The sequence below is a fragment of the Cimex lectularius genome, unplaced genomic scaffold (genome assembly GCF_000648675.2).
Source record: "Cimex lectularius strain Harlan isolate CLEC.00 unplaced genomic scaffold, Clec_2.1 scaffold215, whole genome shotgun sequence".
NCBI lineage: Eukaryota > Metazoa > Arthropoda > Insecta > Hemiptera > Cimicidae > Cimex > Cimex lectularius.
The window spans coordinates 428,695-443,378 of NW_019392799.1; the positions used below are offsets into that span (position 1 = coordinate 428,695).

The 14,684-nt window shown below is 33.9% G+C and overlaps 1 protein-coding gene across 2 annotated transcripts in view; it reads right to left on the reverse strand.

Annotated features, from left to right (window-relative positions):
- The window catches only part of LOC106663798 (mitogen-activated protein kinase kinase kinase 13-B), a 41,686-nt gene that overhangs the window by 7,070 nt on the left and 19,932 nt on the right, over positions 1-14,684 (reverse strand). Inside the window, exon 1 of one of the 2 annotated variants that reach the window (XM_014388899.2) lies at positions 12,055-12,195. The exons of the other annotated variant lie outside the window; for it this stretch is intronic. Coding sequence (XP_014244385.1) covers positions 12,055-12,113 — 59 coding nt within the window. The 5' untranslated portion in view covers positions 12,114-12,195. Of the gene's footprint in view, positions 1-12,054; positions 12,196-14,684 lie in introns of those variants that run through there. 2 annotated transcript variants of the gene reach the window in all.

Below are 14,684 nucleotides of genomic sequence, written 5' to 3' on the forward strand. Positions count from 1 at the left end.
TAATTGAGGATAAACCTTGCCACTCGTGCTAATAAATTACTTTTATTTAGATTACCCCAGAGTACTCGATATTCCTCGAGGTAATTGGGGATGAATCACTCCCATTCACGCTAATAAATGACATCCACAAATTCATTCGTATTACCGCAGACTACTTGATACTACTCCGGGTAGTTTGGGATGAACCCTGCCATTCACGCTAATAAATACATTTTTAATTAATAAGTAGTAAAATTAATAAATACATTTGAAGACAAACATCATTTTTGTATTAATAAAGTGAAGTTATTTTTCACAATCTTTAATGCTTAACGCTGTCTGGTAATTATTAGCGATAGTGGGGAAAGAACAAAGCCGGATTTGAAAGTTGTGTCAAGGACTCAGTTGAGTTGTTGCGCTGAGCCCACAAACCGTTAAGTATATATAAAAGGAAATGTATAATATAATTTCAAACCTAATCAGATTATATTAATCTATCATAAAAAATTATTATTAAACTCGAATCGAACGATAGACTGGGTTTATTCAGATAATCGGGTCACGTACGTTTTCCTCGCAGTATGTTACATAAACAGGTTTTTTTAATATGTAAACGTAGGGCTAGGAAAAAAAATCATCAGAAAATTTCAAGGAAACTTCCTAAACTGCGCACCGATCTGTTTATTGTGGTTTAACGTGCTTATGTGTTGATTAAATGTCAAACAGTCTATTCCTATCTAACATGCGACACGGACGAGATTATTTCTGATTTTTTTTGCGACCAGAACTACGCTAGGTTGCTAGTAAAAATAATAAAAAACATTAACTATAAAATAAGCAACAATCAGACAGCCACGCCACGAAAAATGAACCGTTAGGTTTTCATTGCTTTCCATACTAAATAACTGAACCATCAGAAAAAATAGGTAAAATTCTTAAACGAGAAGGTTTAACCTAATTGAAATAGATGTATATAGAAAACCTACAAATCCAGTCACCAAGATACCAGCAGATTCTTCTCACCCATGGACCCGAAAAGCTGTTGGATTTTTTTGACCATAGACCGTATAACGAAACTCCCATTATAACTGCTAATTAATTAATTGCAAACTATTAAAATATTAGTTAAAAACAATAGATATCACGAATATTTATCCATAGGTTGCTAGTAAAAAATTACATTAAAAGAAGCAACATTCGGACTCAGCAACCCCTCCAAACACGAATCTTTGTTTTCGTTGCTTGCCATACAAACTGAATCATCAAAAAAAGTAGGTAAAATTCTTAAACGGGAAGATTTTTGACTAGCTTTTAGAGGTACGCGTTCACAACATCCTCTCAAAACCTAAAGACAAGATTGACAACTTTCTTTCAACAAGAAAAAGCAGGATTTACAAACTTAATTGTAATGATTGCAGTATTAAATATACAGTAAAAAGCGACAGAGAAATTAAAATGAGATTTAAAGAACACTTTTCTAAATCGTACATATTTTCTGTATTTAAGGACCATCTAAATGAAATAAAAACATAATTTAAAATTTAAATACAAATATAAATTACAGTTTCAATAAAAGGAGGGAACTAGATTGGTTTGAGAACTTTAAAATTTAAAAAGTGATCGTCAGTCATTAATGTAACAGCTTATTTTAAAAGAAGTCAGTGTGATACATATTTAAGTCCTTCAGAAAAAAAATTGATAACCATGTTGGTCTAAAAATGTAAGAAATCTTTGTTCTGTGTATAGGCGTTAACTCACCTGAGGAAGGATTAAATGAAATCCGAAACGAGTGGATTAAAAAAGTTGGTTGTTGTTTTTTGGAGATGACCTTATTATCCCACCTTCGAGAAGGAAAAATCAAAAGTTAAACTGTTGAGGTCGAAATAAAAAACATTTGACATACAAATTAATTTCTAATTTAAAATTATATTCTTACAGTATTTACAAAGGTAATTATTTAGTAGTGTTGTAATTTACGTTTTTCATACTTTCAAAAAATTGAGCTTAAAAACCAGCTTCGGCGGGTTCAATCTTACAATTCATGTCGAGAAACTCGTTTTTAACTTATTCAATTTAATATTTAGCGTTTAATGTTTGAAATCAGGTTCGTCGAAAACAACAAATGTGAGTCTGAACTATCTTTCAAAGAGATTAAACAACATATCCAACCGTTATCATTTCTATTCGTCAAATAATCCTGCTGTTTTGTTTTGTTTTGTTTTTTCAGCTGTGCAGTGCCGAATAATTTCTGTTTTAGTGGAGTAATAATAACGCAGAAGAGGTTCTGCTATAGTGTGTTATTTGTTGAGCTCATATTTAGTAAATTCTCTCTTTCCCCCTATAGTGGTCGTTTAAGTACTCTTAACGTGGAGGCAGTTAGTTTTATTACGTGCTGCTTTACAAATGTGTTTTTTCTCTGTTCTACTATTTAATTTTATTATTGTCCGAGATGTTTTCCGGCTTTGGAACCTTGTCAGTTACTTATTCAGAAATCGTGAGATGCGGTCTGGTGTGATGTAGGTTTCAGAAAAACATTGTGCCAACGTTTCGATCTTTATTGAGATCATCTTCAGGGCTCAATAAAGATCTTAACGTTGGCATGATAAAGAAAATGTTTTTCTGAAACCTACATCACACCAGACCGCATCTCACGATTTCTGAATAATTATCGATTAACGGTCACTAATCGCCGCACTTTTAAGTTATTTTTCTTTAACGAAACCAGGTCCTATTCACAAGACGTGTCCTTTATTTTGAACTGTAGAATCACCAAAAAAAAAAAAAAAAAAATTGGCACAAATCCGTGACCTCCCAACCTGGTCGTCCTCTTGTAAGTTTGAATTTTTAACAATATTGGATTGAACCGACAATTATAAAATGTTCATTGATGTTCGATATGTTGGTCTATCACTTTTATTACATTTTCATGAAGAATTTTGTAAGTAATATTTCGCTAGTCTTTTTTTGTTTTATGGGTAGAATTGTTTACAACAGCCAGACATGTTTAAGGTTTGTGATGTCCTTTAAAATTTCAAAATGTATGAAACTGCAATGTTATTATTTCTTTTGTTAAATTAATTTCCGGGTCAAATATAATGTACTTAATATGTGTAAATACCTATGGATTATTTTGGTTTGTCAGAACCGTTTCGGCATTTCACCATCTTCTATCGTGTATAAAAATCGACCAAATTTTGTTATATTAGGTATATTTTGTTAATAGAATATGGTTTGTATTTAATATACGAACAACCTGTCCCTGTTCAAAAAGCCAACTCTGAAGATGACGAAATATAGAAATTGACGTATAAACTTTCTTTTCTCTCATTTCCTAACTCTCAGGAAATTTCAGTAATGATGAAAGATCAAACTACTTCATCTATTTGCCTAATGTAGCAATTTTATGCTTAAATCTTAATTTTCCAATAACTTACGTCATATGGTCATGTTTTAGACGTTTTCCTTATTTTTATTAGCTGCATTTCAATGTAGATTAGGCATCTGACAAAATGATCATTCTTTAACTCTCAGAAAATATCGGTAGTGATAAAATGATATGAGTGCTTGCACTAGGAATGTCGGTCAGGCATCAGGTCGTCGAAATTGTCAGTCAAAAAATTAATTTACATCAATTTCTGCGAATGTCGGTATCTAAGGTTTATATAAGGCTAGAATCACGGCAATGAGGTCAAATCCAAGTTTTGACCATTTGTTTTTCGTAGCTAGGGCCTATTCACAAAAAGTGGCGGATGAGAGTCCGATATTTTGGATTTTAGAATAATCAAATAAATTTTGGTCCAAATCCTTGACCTACCAACCTGGTCGTCCTCTTATAAATTTGAATTTTTAACAATATTGGATTGAATATCAGTACCGAATTCATTGTTGTTCATGTTGTTGTCACCACTTTTATTACATTTTCATCAATAATTTTATAAGTTATTTCTCTAGTTTGTTTTGTTTTAAGGGTAGCATTGTTTATAACAGCCCAGACATGTTTAGGGTTTTTGATGTCATTTGAAATTTCAAAATATATCAAATTGCCGTTATTATTTCTTTTTTAAAAATTAATTTCCAGGTCAAATATGTTCTTAAGATATAAATACATTTCGACCTCATGGGTTATTTTGATCTATAAGAACGGTTTCGGCATTTCTCCATCTTCAGTGTATCTTGTTAAAAATCGACCAATTTTTTTTATATAAGTATATTTCGATAGTAGAAAATGTTTTGTATTTTATATACGAACAATCTGTCTGTTCAAAAAGCCAACTCTGAAGATGACGAAATATAGAAATTGACATATAAACTTTCTTTTTTTTTCATTTCCTAACTCTCAAATTTCAATAGTGATAAAAAATCTTACTACTTCATCTATTTGCCTAATGTAGACATTTTATGCTTAAATCTTAATTTTCCGTTAACTTACGTTTTATTGTCATGTTTTAGAAGTTTTCCCTACTTTTACTAGATGCATTTCAATGTAGATTAGGCATCTGATAAAATATATTTTCTTAACTCTCAGAAAATATCAATAGTAATAAAAGTGCAGACAGCTGTAACTGTTTGCCTAAAGTAGCGATGTTATGCTCAATTCTTAATTTTCTATTAACTTAGTTTTATGGTCATGTTTTATAAGTGACCAACATCATTTACTGTTGTTGTCTGTTATCCGCATTCTAATGTCGATTAGGCTCTGACAAAATTATCTTTCTTTAATTCTCAGAAAATATCAGTAGGGATAAAGTGAATCAAACTGCTTTATCTGTTTGCCTAATGTAGCAATGTTATGCTTAAATCTTAATTTTCCATTAACTTAGTTTTATGGTCATGTTTTATAAGTGTTCCATCATTTACTGTTATCCGCATTCCAATGTCGATTAGGCATCTGATAAAATTATCTTTCTTGAATTCTCAAAAAATATCAGTAGGGATAAAGTGAATCAAACTGCTTTATCTGTTTGCGTAATGTAGCAATGTTAAACTTAAATCTTAATTTTCCATTAACTTAGTTTTATGTTCTTAATATGTATAAATACATTTGGACCTTATAGTTTATTTTGATCTGTCAGAACGTTTCGGCATTTCGCCATCTGAAGTGTGTTTGGGTGATTTCTGGGAGTGAAGCTTTAGTTACAGGGTCGTGGATGATATGGGGGTTGTGTAGGTATGATGTTTGTCGGTGTGTTTGAGAAATTAAGTCGGGGTCTGTTGTTCTTATTCAGCCTTTTAATATGATCAAAATGTAACATTTTTCTTTCTGCGTATGTTTTCCTATGTAGCGTAGCGAAATCCGGCCTTCGCTGGGCATTCACAAATTAAACTATAGTCTTCCCTGGTATTCAAACCCATCTTTCCTCACTCAGGGCGAACAATTGACAATAGATATTTCAAACGGTTAAACTTTTTTTTTCTTGAATCGTCTTGAGGGACCTCATCACATGGTAGCCTGTGATTGCGACTTTGAGGAGATACATTTTTTTACAGTTGCCGGGAAATTACTAAAAGATTTGAATTTTTTTGTCTTAGCAATTAGCACAATGAAATTTGATCGATTACAAGGAGTGCCAACCGTACTCTTCCTCTGAACAGGGGCCAACGTAACCAATAGCCCTGAGAGAGTCAGTCAAGAACCCCCCATCGCGGACCCCAGCACGAGCAACCGGACATACCAAACCCCAAGGGCATCAACAAGTAAAATTTAGATTTAGAATCATTTAACTTAATATTTACTGTTTCAAGTTATATTATTGCCAGGCTACCTTCTAAGTATTTTTTCGATTTTTTTCATTTAATGATGGTATCAATTCAGCAAGTCCGTGTGTGATTTTTAAGTAGTGTTATTATCTTTTAGCTAAGGAGTACTATACTGTCATATAGTAAAATCTGTGAAAGTTACCGAATAGTGATTGATTATGAAAACAGTATTTGCTCTGACTGTTTTCAAAGATTTGCTAAAGGTTTGGTTTTCAAGTATCAGATTTTTGCAGTTAAACGATACCCTTTATAGTTTCCTGTTTATCGGCCCTTGCACCCGCGTGTTAAGCGTTTGGAGTATTGACAGAAAGTTTGCAGACGTATTTTACACAGCGATGGATCTTGTGAGGATAATGTTCGAGCGTTTTTCAGTTCATAAACAGCGGTGGATCTTGTGAGGATAATGTTCGAGCGTTTTTCAGTTCATAAAATAAAATCTGTCTTGAACAATGTCTGTAAATGATAAAATATTTAGACAAAGCAATGCCCTGAAGATGACCCGAATTAAGGTCGAAACGTCGGCAAAAAATTGAAAAAGCTGTTTTTCTAAACTACCTCAAGCTTTATCACTCCTCACGAATCAAACAAATTATTTTAAAAACGGTCACTAAAAAACATACACATTTCTACCCGAGAGGAACAACATAACCAACGTGGGTTTTTAGGAACGAATCACCATCTAACATGGACATCAAGCCACTCACACACTCAAAATTATAGCAAAAACCAGAAGAAACTAGCATCTGCTACAAATCAGCGGCTTTTCCTTCTAAAATGTAGACAAAAACAAGGCCCTGAAAATGACCCCAATAAAGGTCGAAACGTCGGCAAAAAATGAAAAAGGTGCTTTTCTAAACTACCTAATTTTTTACCTTTCCTGAGTGCTTATTGCATGAATTTAAGCTCTGTACTAGGGCGGCCGAGCTAACACATAAAATTTGCACTGCTTAATTTGTGAAATAAAAAGCGAGCGCACTGCACAAAAGTGGTTCAAAAAGTTGACTTCTGGGAACGAATTGAAGATGAACTACTGTCTGGTAGGCCTACTGTCTTGATTGACGGCGTATTGAGGGAAGCTATCGAATTTGATTCTAGTCAGACGAGTCAGGAGGTTGCCAGAATGTTCAACGTAAGTGATGAAACATTCGCTCTAGGTTACATCGACTGGGGAAGTTGTGGAAGCTGAGTAAATCGGTAATAATAAATTGACCGTCGATAACAAGTATCTGCGTCTAAACTTGTGCCTTTCATTGCTTTCATGTCTCAAAGTAGAGACTTTTTTGATGACGAAAAATGGATCCTTGACAACACCAGGAGGAGGTCACATTGCACCAAATGACCCTGTCCCATTGATGCGAAAATAAAATATTCCCCAAACAAAAGGTGATCGTCCACGGCTAGACCATCAACGCAGAAATCTACTTAAACCAATTACTACTAATATCTCTTGCTCTGGCCCAGAAACAACCCACTCTTGTAAACAGTAAACCTGTAATTTTCATCAGGTAGATGCAAGACCTCGTTCAGCCAGAATGACATAGGAGTGATAGGGATAGAATAGGGATAAAAGAGGTGGCCATGAGGCCTGCACCTCGACCTGGCCAGTTTTAGGTTGTTTATCAACCCCATAGTCATGCAATGTAGGAACTTTCTAGCGGTTTTATCTCTCCTTGTTGGAAGAATTTGCATCTACAAAGACATAAGACCTTCACAAAAACATAAAATGTGTTCTGCGGCCTCTACCTCTTCATGGCAGTTTCTTCTGTCTGTACGCCTATCCGGTGCATATGCCTTCTTAGACGGCAGTGCCCTGTAAGGGGGTCCAACCATGATGAAGGAGGTGATAATGGAGCTTGGTTGGTAAGTCCTACCACACTCTCCGCACTCAACAGACTGGTCCCATCTGAATATCATCTTTTCTCACCAATGGACAATCATGTGCGCAATCGTGATTCGATAATCGCCAGTAGAGAGAAAATGAGCAGAATTGATTTTCTAAGTCCCGGAATCCAAACCTAGTAACACGTTACAGGAAGGTTATAGTTGCCAATGGAAATTTAATTTCGCCCTATAATGTATTTCTAAACTAATTTTAATTGTGGCAATTTTTAAACCATTTAAATCCACACGAACTTTTCTAGTTGCTTGATATATCATTCAAGAATCTAAAGAAAATGGAAGTTCCTTTCAATACACTGGCTTTTTTTATAATCAAGCAATTTCTCCGTTAACTGCGAGGTGATGCACCTGAAACTTGGTCGCTCATTTTGGTCTGCCTGTCTCGTTGTTTCTGTCTTATAATCTTCGTACAATGACATGGTAGAAGAATACTCGTGTATAATGGTCTTGTCCAACGGAAAATAAAAATAGCCAAATTTAACATAAATTTCGTCATCGTTCACCAAGAAATTAAAATCCACATATGTACAAGCATTCTAAGGCTAATCACTAAGGTAATTAGACCCTCCTGTGGAATAACAAATGTAGAAAAAACAATGAGAGGAGTGGTCCATCAGCCCCCGATTTATCTCTTATTTGTACACACTAGCATGTGTGCAAACGAATGAGTGTATTTATTAGCGTGATTGGCGTAGTACCTCGTCGGCTTCTCTTATAGTATGAATGAAAGGATTGGTCATCGGCGGAATATCGAGTACCCCGGCGATCCTCGATTTATTCTTAATTGTTTATAGTATGGCATGTGAGTGACAAATGAGTGCATTTATTAGCGTGTTGTAAGAAGTCATTGGTGGGTGAATGAATACCGGTTGGTATGTGAAGAGTACAAATGTGTCCCAGGTCATTGCAACCATAAGCATTGAACACATATACTAATTTGACGTGGAAAATGCAGAAATATTAAAAACGCAGAGAGGAAAAATGTGTGCCGGCTTTGACCTAGCTGTTTATCGGCAAAAAAATTAAATCACAAATTACAAGCAGTAAAATTCATACACGATACAAGATGGATAATTTTCATTTTTTGGTTGGTGACCTGGTTAGCGGGCCGCGGATTTGTACTAAACTTTTTTTGGTGATTCTACCCTCCAAAATATCGGACACGCATCCGCCACTTCTTGTAAATAGAAACTGGTTTTCTTTAAAAACTTTCAAAGTTGAAATTTTCCGTTTTTAAATTTTTAATTTCCCGTTCTACTTGCTAATGTAAAAGCGATCAAAGTTTATAAATAATCAAAAATGTCTAAAAACGAAATATTTTTGAAGTAAACTAGGTAATAATTTTTATTCGTGAACCTAATACGTAATTTCGTTTTAGTACCTCTAGAGACCCTTACATATAATATTTTGCTTTAATTTAAATTTATCAATTTCTGACTTAAAATAATCGGCTAAAAGGATTTTAACGTCAAAGAGGCCATTTGAAAGAAAAGGAACGTAGCTTTTTAACGAAGTATGTACCATTAAAATATATAAAATATTTCTATAAAAAATTCACAAAATAGGAAGATTATTTGACAAAAATTATCCTCTTTTTTACAGATCGATTTTAATGTTTGATACAGTTATAAAATGCACTTGACAATTTCTTTAATACCATAAAAATCGTTCTCCAAGGTTTTGAGAAAAATGATATTAGTGCTTGCACTAGGAATATCGGTCAGGCATCAGGTCGTCGAAATTGTCAGTCAAAAAATTTATTTACACCAATTTCCGCGAAAATCGGTATCTAAGGGTTGTATAAGGCTAGAATCACGACAATGTGGTCAAATCAAGTTGTGACCATTTTTTTTTCGAGGGTAGGGCCTATCCACAAAAAGTGGCGGATGCGAGTCCGATATTTTGGATTGTAGAATAATCAAATAAATTTTGGTCGAAATCCTTGACCTACCCAACCTGGTCGTCCTCTTGTAAGTTTGAATTTTTAACAATATTGGATTGAATGTCAGTACCGAATTCATTGTTGTTCATGTTGTTGTCACCACTTTTATTATTGGGTTGTCCGGAAAATAATGCAGGATTTTGGTATTAAACAAAAAAAAAGAAACTAGTTACTTTAAAGCAATGTTCTTTAATCAAAATAATTTCCCATACTCTCAATACATTTCTCCCAACGTGTTGGTANTTTCCATTAACTTACATGATGTGGTCATTTTTAGACGTTTTCCTTATTTTTACTAGCTGAATTTCAATGTAGATTAGGCATCTGACAAAATGATCATCAGTAGGGATAAAAGTGAATGAAACTGCTTTATCTGTTTACCTAATGTAGTAATGTTATACTTAAATCTTAATTTTCCATTAACTTAGTTTTATGTTCATGTTTTATAAGTGTTCCTTCTTTTTACTGTTTTTCACTGTTATCCGCATTCCAATGTCGATTAGGCATCTGACAAAATTATCTTTCTTTAACTCTCAGAAAATATCAGTAGTGATAAAAAGTGGAATCAAACTGCTTTATTTACCTAATGTAGCAATGTTATACGTACATCTTAATTGTCCATTAACTTAGTTTTATGTTCTTAATATGTATAAATACATTTGGACCTTATGGGTTATTTTGATCTATAAGAACGGTTTCGGCATTTCTCCATCTTAGGTGTATCTTGTTTAAAAATCGATCTTTTTTTTATATTACGTATATTTCGATAATAGAAAATGTTTTGTATTTCATATACGAACAATCTGTCTCTGTTCAAAAAGCCAACTCTGAAGATGACGAAATATAGGAATTGACATATAAACTTTCTTTTCTCTCATTTCTTAACTCTCAGGAAATCTCATTAGCGATGAAAAATCAAACTACTTCTTCTATTTGCCCAATGTAGCAATTTTATGCTTAAATCTTAATTTTCCATTAACTTACGTGATGTGGTCATGTTTTGGACGTTTTCCCTATTTTTACTAGCTGCATTTCAATGTAGATTAGGCATCTGACAAAATGATCATTCTTTAACTCATATATAAAATATCAGTAGTGATAAAAGTGGAATCAAACTGCTTTATTTATTTACCTAACGTAGCAATGTTATACGTACATCTTAATTGTCCATTAACTTAGTTTTATGCTCATGTTTTGTAAGTGTTCCCTCATTTACTGTTTTTGACTGTTATCCGCATTCCAATGTCGATTAGGCATCTGACAAAATTATCTTTCTTTAACTCTCAGAAAATATCAGTAGGGATAAAAGTGAATGAAACTGCTTTATCTGTTTACCTAATGTAGTAATGTTATACTTAAATCTTAATTTTCCATTAATTTAGTTTTATGTTCATGTTTTATAAGTGTTCCTTCGTTTTACTGTTTTTCACTGTTATCCGCATTCCAATTTCGATTAGGCATATGACGAAACTATCTTTCCCCTTACACGTAAAATTATTTTATTTACTCGTATATGAATATTTTTATCAATATTTTATGTTAATTTTAGTTTGACCTCTACATAAAATAATATTATTAAATAAACCTGATTGGATAATAGGCGTTTATCTTTGTCGAAAATATTTCTGAATCTAATATAGATAAGGATGAATGTTTGTTTGTGATCACATTTTTCATCATATTCTAACCCGCAATCCCCCTAAATATTACAAATTCTATATTTTTGAAGGGAATTTTTCTTAATTGTATATTAATATTACTATAGTGCGAATATAAAATTTTATACGTAAATTTGAATTATTAAGTCAGCGTGATCTTTTTACATAATGGTAAAATGACGAAAAAGATTGGCACGTCTTGACTCACTGGTAAATAAGGTGTAATTTTTCAAATCTGATCGTGTACGAGTTATTTTTGAACTTTTATTTTTTTTTTATATAATAAGTCGTAACTTATTCCTCTTGTGGTCTGCCCGGTGACCTATTGTTTCAAAGTTACCTATGATCTTTGCTTATACTCAATGATTTTTTAGGTTTAGACGCGTTTCTTGCATTTCGCCATTTTCAGAGTCAGTAAGTTGTAAGTTTGTGTTTTAAAAATTACTACAATATAGAACATTTCTCTATGCAGTGTATATATGAAAAGATATGTAGCTGACATTTTCCTATGGTATTTAGTTATGGCAGTGCTAATGAACAAGTATCAAAAGAAAGTTCAAGGAAATTGATCAATCATGATTTTTAATTAGTAATGTTTTGATAGTGTAATTTAATACTAGAATGTGGACGAAATTTTTTAGTATCATCTAGGAAAAACTAGGGTAAAAATTTCAAAAAATCGCAGGTAATGTTAAAAAGTAAATGAGAATACTCTGCTTAGTGGGGGATCAGTGTAGGCGACCTCGATGGAATTTCTCTTTTATACCATAGGGAAAATATCACTAATATATTTGGTATGACGTGTCAAAAATGACTTACACGGGTTTTTTCGATTTGTCTTCGATATTCTGAACCGGCGAGGCTGTTATTATTGCCATCCTTATTTGAATCCTCCATCCGCAAAAAAAACCCACGACGTGACCGTAGCGGCACTCCAACCGTAACTGTTATTACATTTCTCTCTCCTATGGAATCGTATTCATGGTGGGAGAAAGGACGGACTGGGGGGAGTTGTTGTCATGGTTGAAAACATCAGAAGACATACGGATAAAAGTACATAATAATCAGACAGGTGTGAACGGTGAATTTGTTGATAGTTTCGTTTGTTGACTTTAACAACAATTTCACATAATTTTGCCCAGCCTTTTAACATCGAAATAAGATTCTTTTATTTTACATACATTTCTAGAGGATAAATAATTCATGTATGTTCAACGTGTTAAGATAGTTGTTGGAAGAAAATCGACGAGGATAGGTCAACTCTAGCCCGCGACCCAGCCATCCAGGCAAACTACATTTTGTTCCAAAAACTTACGTATATTCCCAAATATAAGATAAATATTTTAAGTCAGCGAACACATTGAACCGGCACCAAAACACGTTTCGACTTTGAACCATCTTCAGTGAGGTGAATAAATGAACATATCATTGAGTATATGAGATCAAAAACCCGCGAGTCTGGACGGACTCAGGGCATGTTCAACAAAGGGCTTACCAATCAAATCCATCCTACCTACTGCCTGATCAAAAAATCCTACCTCTCTGACAGGGTACAGAGATATCTTTTACCTATTCTATACAAACTGGCGTCCCTCAAGGGAGCATTCTTGGACTTCTCCTTTACACGATATCTACACTGTTGATATTCCTATCCTTCTAGAAACAATTCTCTACTTTTGCTGACTTTTTTTATTGTGGTGTTTACCAAGAACTAGAGGACTTGACCATTGAAGCTCTCTTTTTATTTTTATTGATTTTTACTTGTCGTACATTCTTACTTCTCCATTATTATTATTACTTTATTTTCAGTAGTAGCAGAGGTGGGTTTTTTTTAATGTACTAGTAAAAAGATACATTTTGATGTCACACTTCGATATGCTGACCCAAGGGCTCTACACCTCAGGGGAGTTCACCTACCCCGTTATGATGATGGGTCGCTAGCATCCCCCTTAAGCCAGGTGCCCAGGAGATCATCGATCCTGAGCCAACGTGGTTAGGCGTTTTCGACATGTCGGTCATTTCAGTTTCCAACGCATGCAAATACGAAGCACCTAAACTTACGGATTAACCAAAACTATTGTAGAAAATTTTTACAGTAGGTATAAGTTAAGTGTGACAGCCATGTTTAAACTATGTTTAAAGAAAGGTCGATTTCCAAAAAAATTACTTAACATCATCTTGCTTATCAAACCGCGTAAAGAACACAAACAAGACGTATCTAAATTAGTCTTCTATTAATTAGGGGAAAATATTAGAAAAGCTCATGAACGTGAGAATTCTTTACTGGCTTCATATGCATGGCGGACTTTCGGCTAAGCAATTGGAGGCAGAGATTGATGAACTTTTACGAAAATGGAAATATAATAGAAAAATAAAATTTTAAATAAAATCAAGTTTTTTAATACAATTAATTAAGGGTTTTAGTTGAGATAAAAAAGTCAATGGCACAAGCGGGATTCGAACCCACGATCTTCGGCTAGATACGCCGCTACTCTCGATATCTCAACTAAAAACCTTAATTAATTGTAATATATTAATTGGTCAAGCGGACCACGAAATTAGAGAATTTTTTTTAAATTTCAATGTTGGGGTGCATTTGATGCTGTTGATTGGAATACAATATTGTTACAAGTGGTTATAATGTCCCAAAAACCTCTACGCCCTTTGCAAAAATTAATTTAAAAATAGTTTTTCCACCTTTTCAACAACCTCTATTACAATATCTAAAGGATGTCCACAAGAGTCTTGTATTGGGCCAGGGTTTTGGCACGCTTCTTAGATTGGACTTTCCTGTTGGGGGTCGAGGACTTCGCATTTGCATATGACCTGTTGATTGTGTTTGCTGCGCAGGAAGAACATGATCTTGGAAGGATGGCAAATCAGTGTAGGTACTTGGTGGAGAAATGGTCGGTCGAAAATAAAATTGAATTCAATCCCAGCAAATCCTAAGTTCTACATAATATTTATCACGAAAAATGGCAAAACGTTCTGTATCGGTGAACATGACTTGATTCCATAGTTTGAAGAACCGAAGCCCTTGAGTGTGTGGCTGTAAAGAAAATTATTATGGAAATTACATATGGAAAGATTACGTGAAAAAGCAGGGCAACTAATAAACATAATTTCATGATGAAAGAAGATGTACTGGGGACTAGGATAGGGTGCCCGTGAAGTCATTGTAAAGGAGCAATCCTTCCGTTATTAACCTGTATGGGGATCCGCAGTAGAAAAAAAAATAATGTTAAAAAATTACGAAGTACTCAAAGAAAAATTGCTCTGAGAATTATTCGAGGGTATAGGACGATTTATTATCACACAGCCGCGGTAGATGCAAATGTAGTTCCCATATTTACTTAATTAAAGGACAGAATTGAGATTTAAGAAACTTAAAAACAAGAAAACACCAGTTTTGGGCCAAAATGTACCGACAGGCAGAAAATTCCACCCAA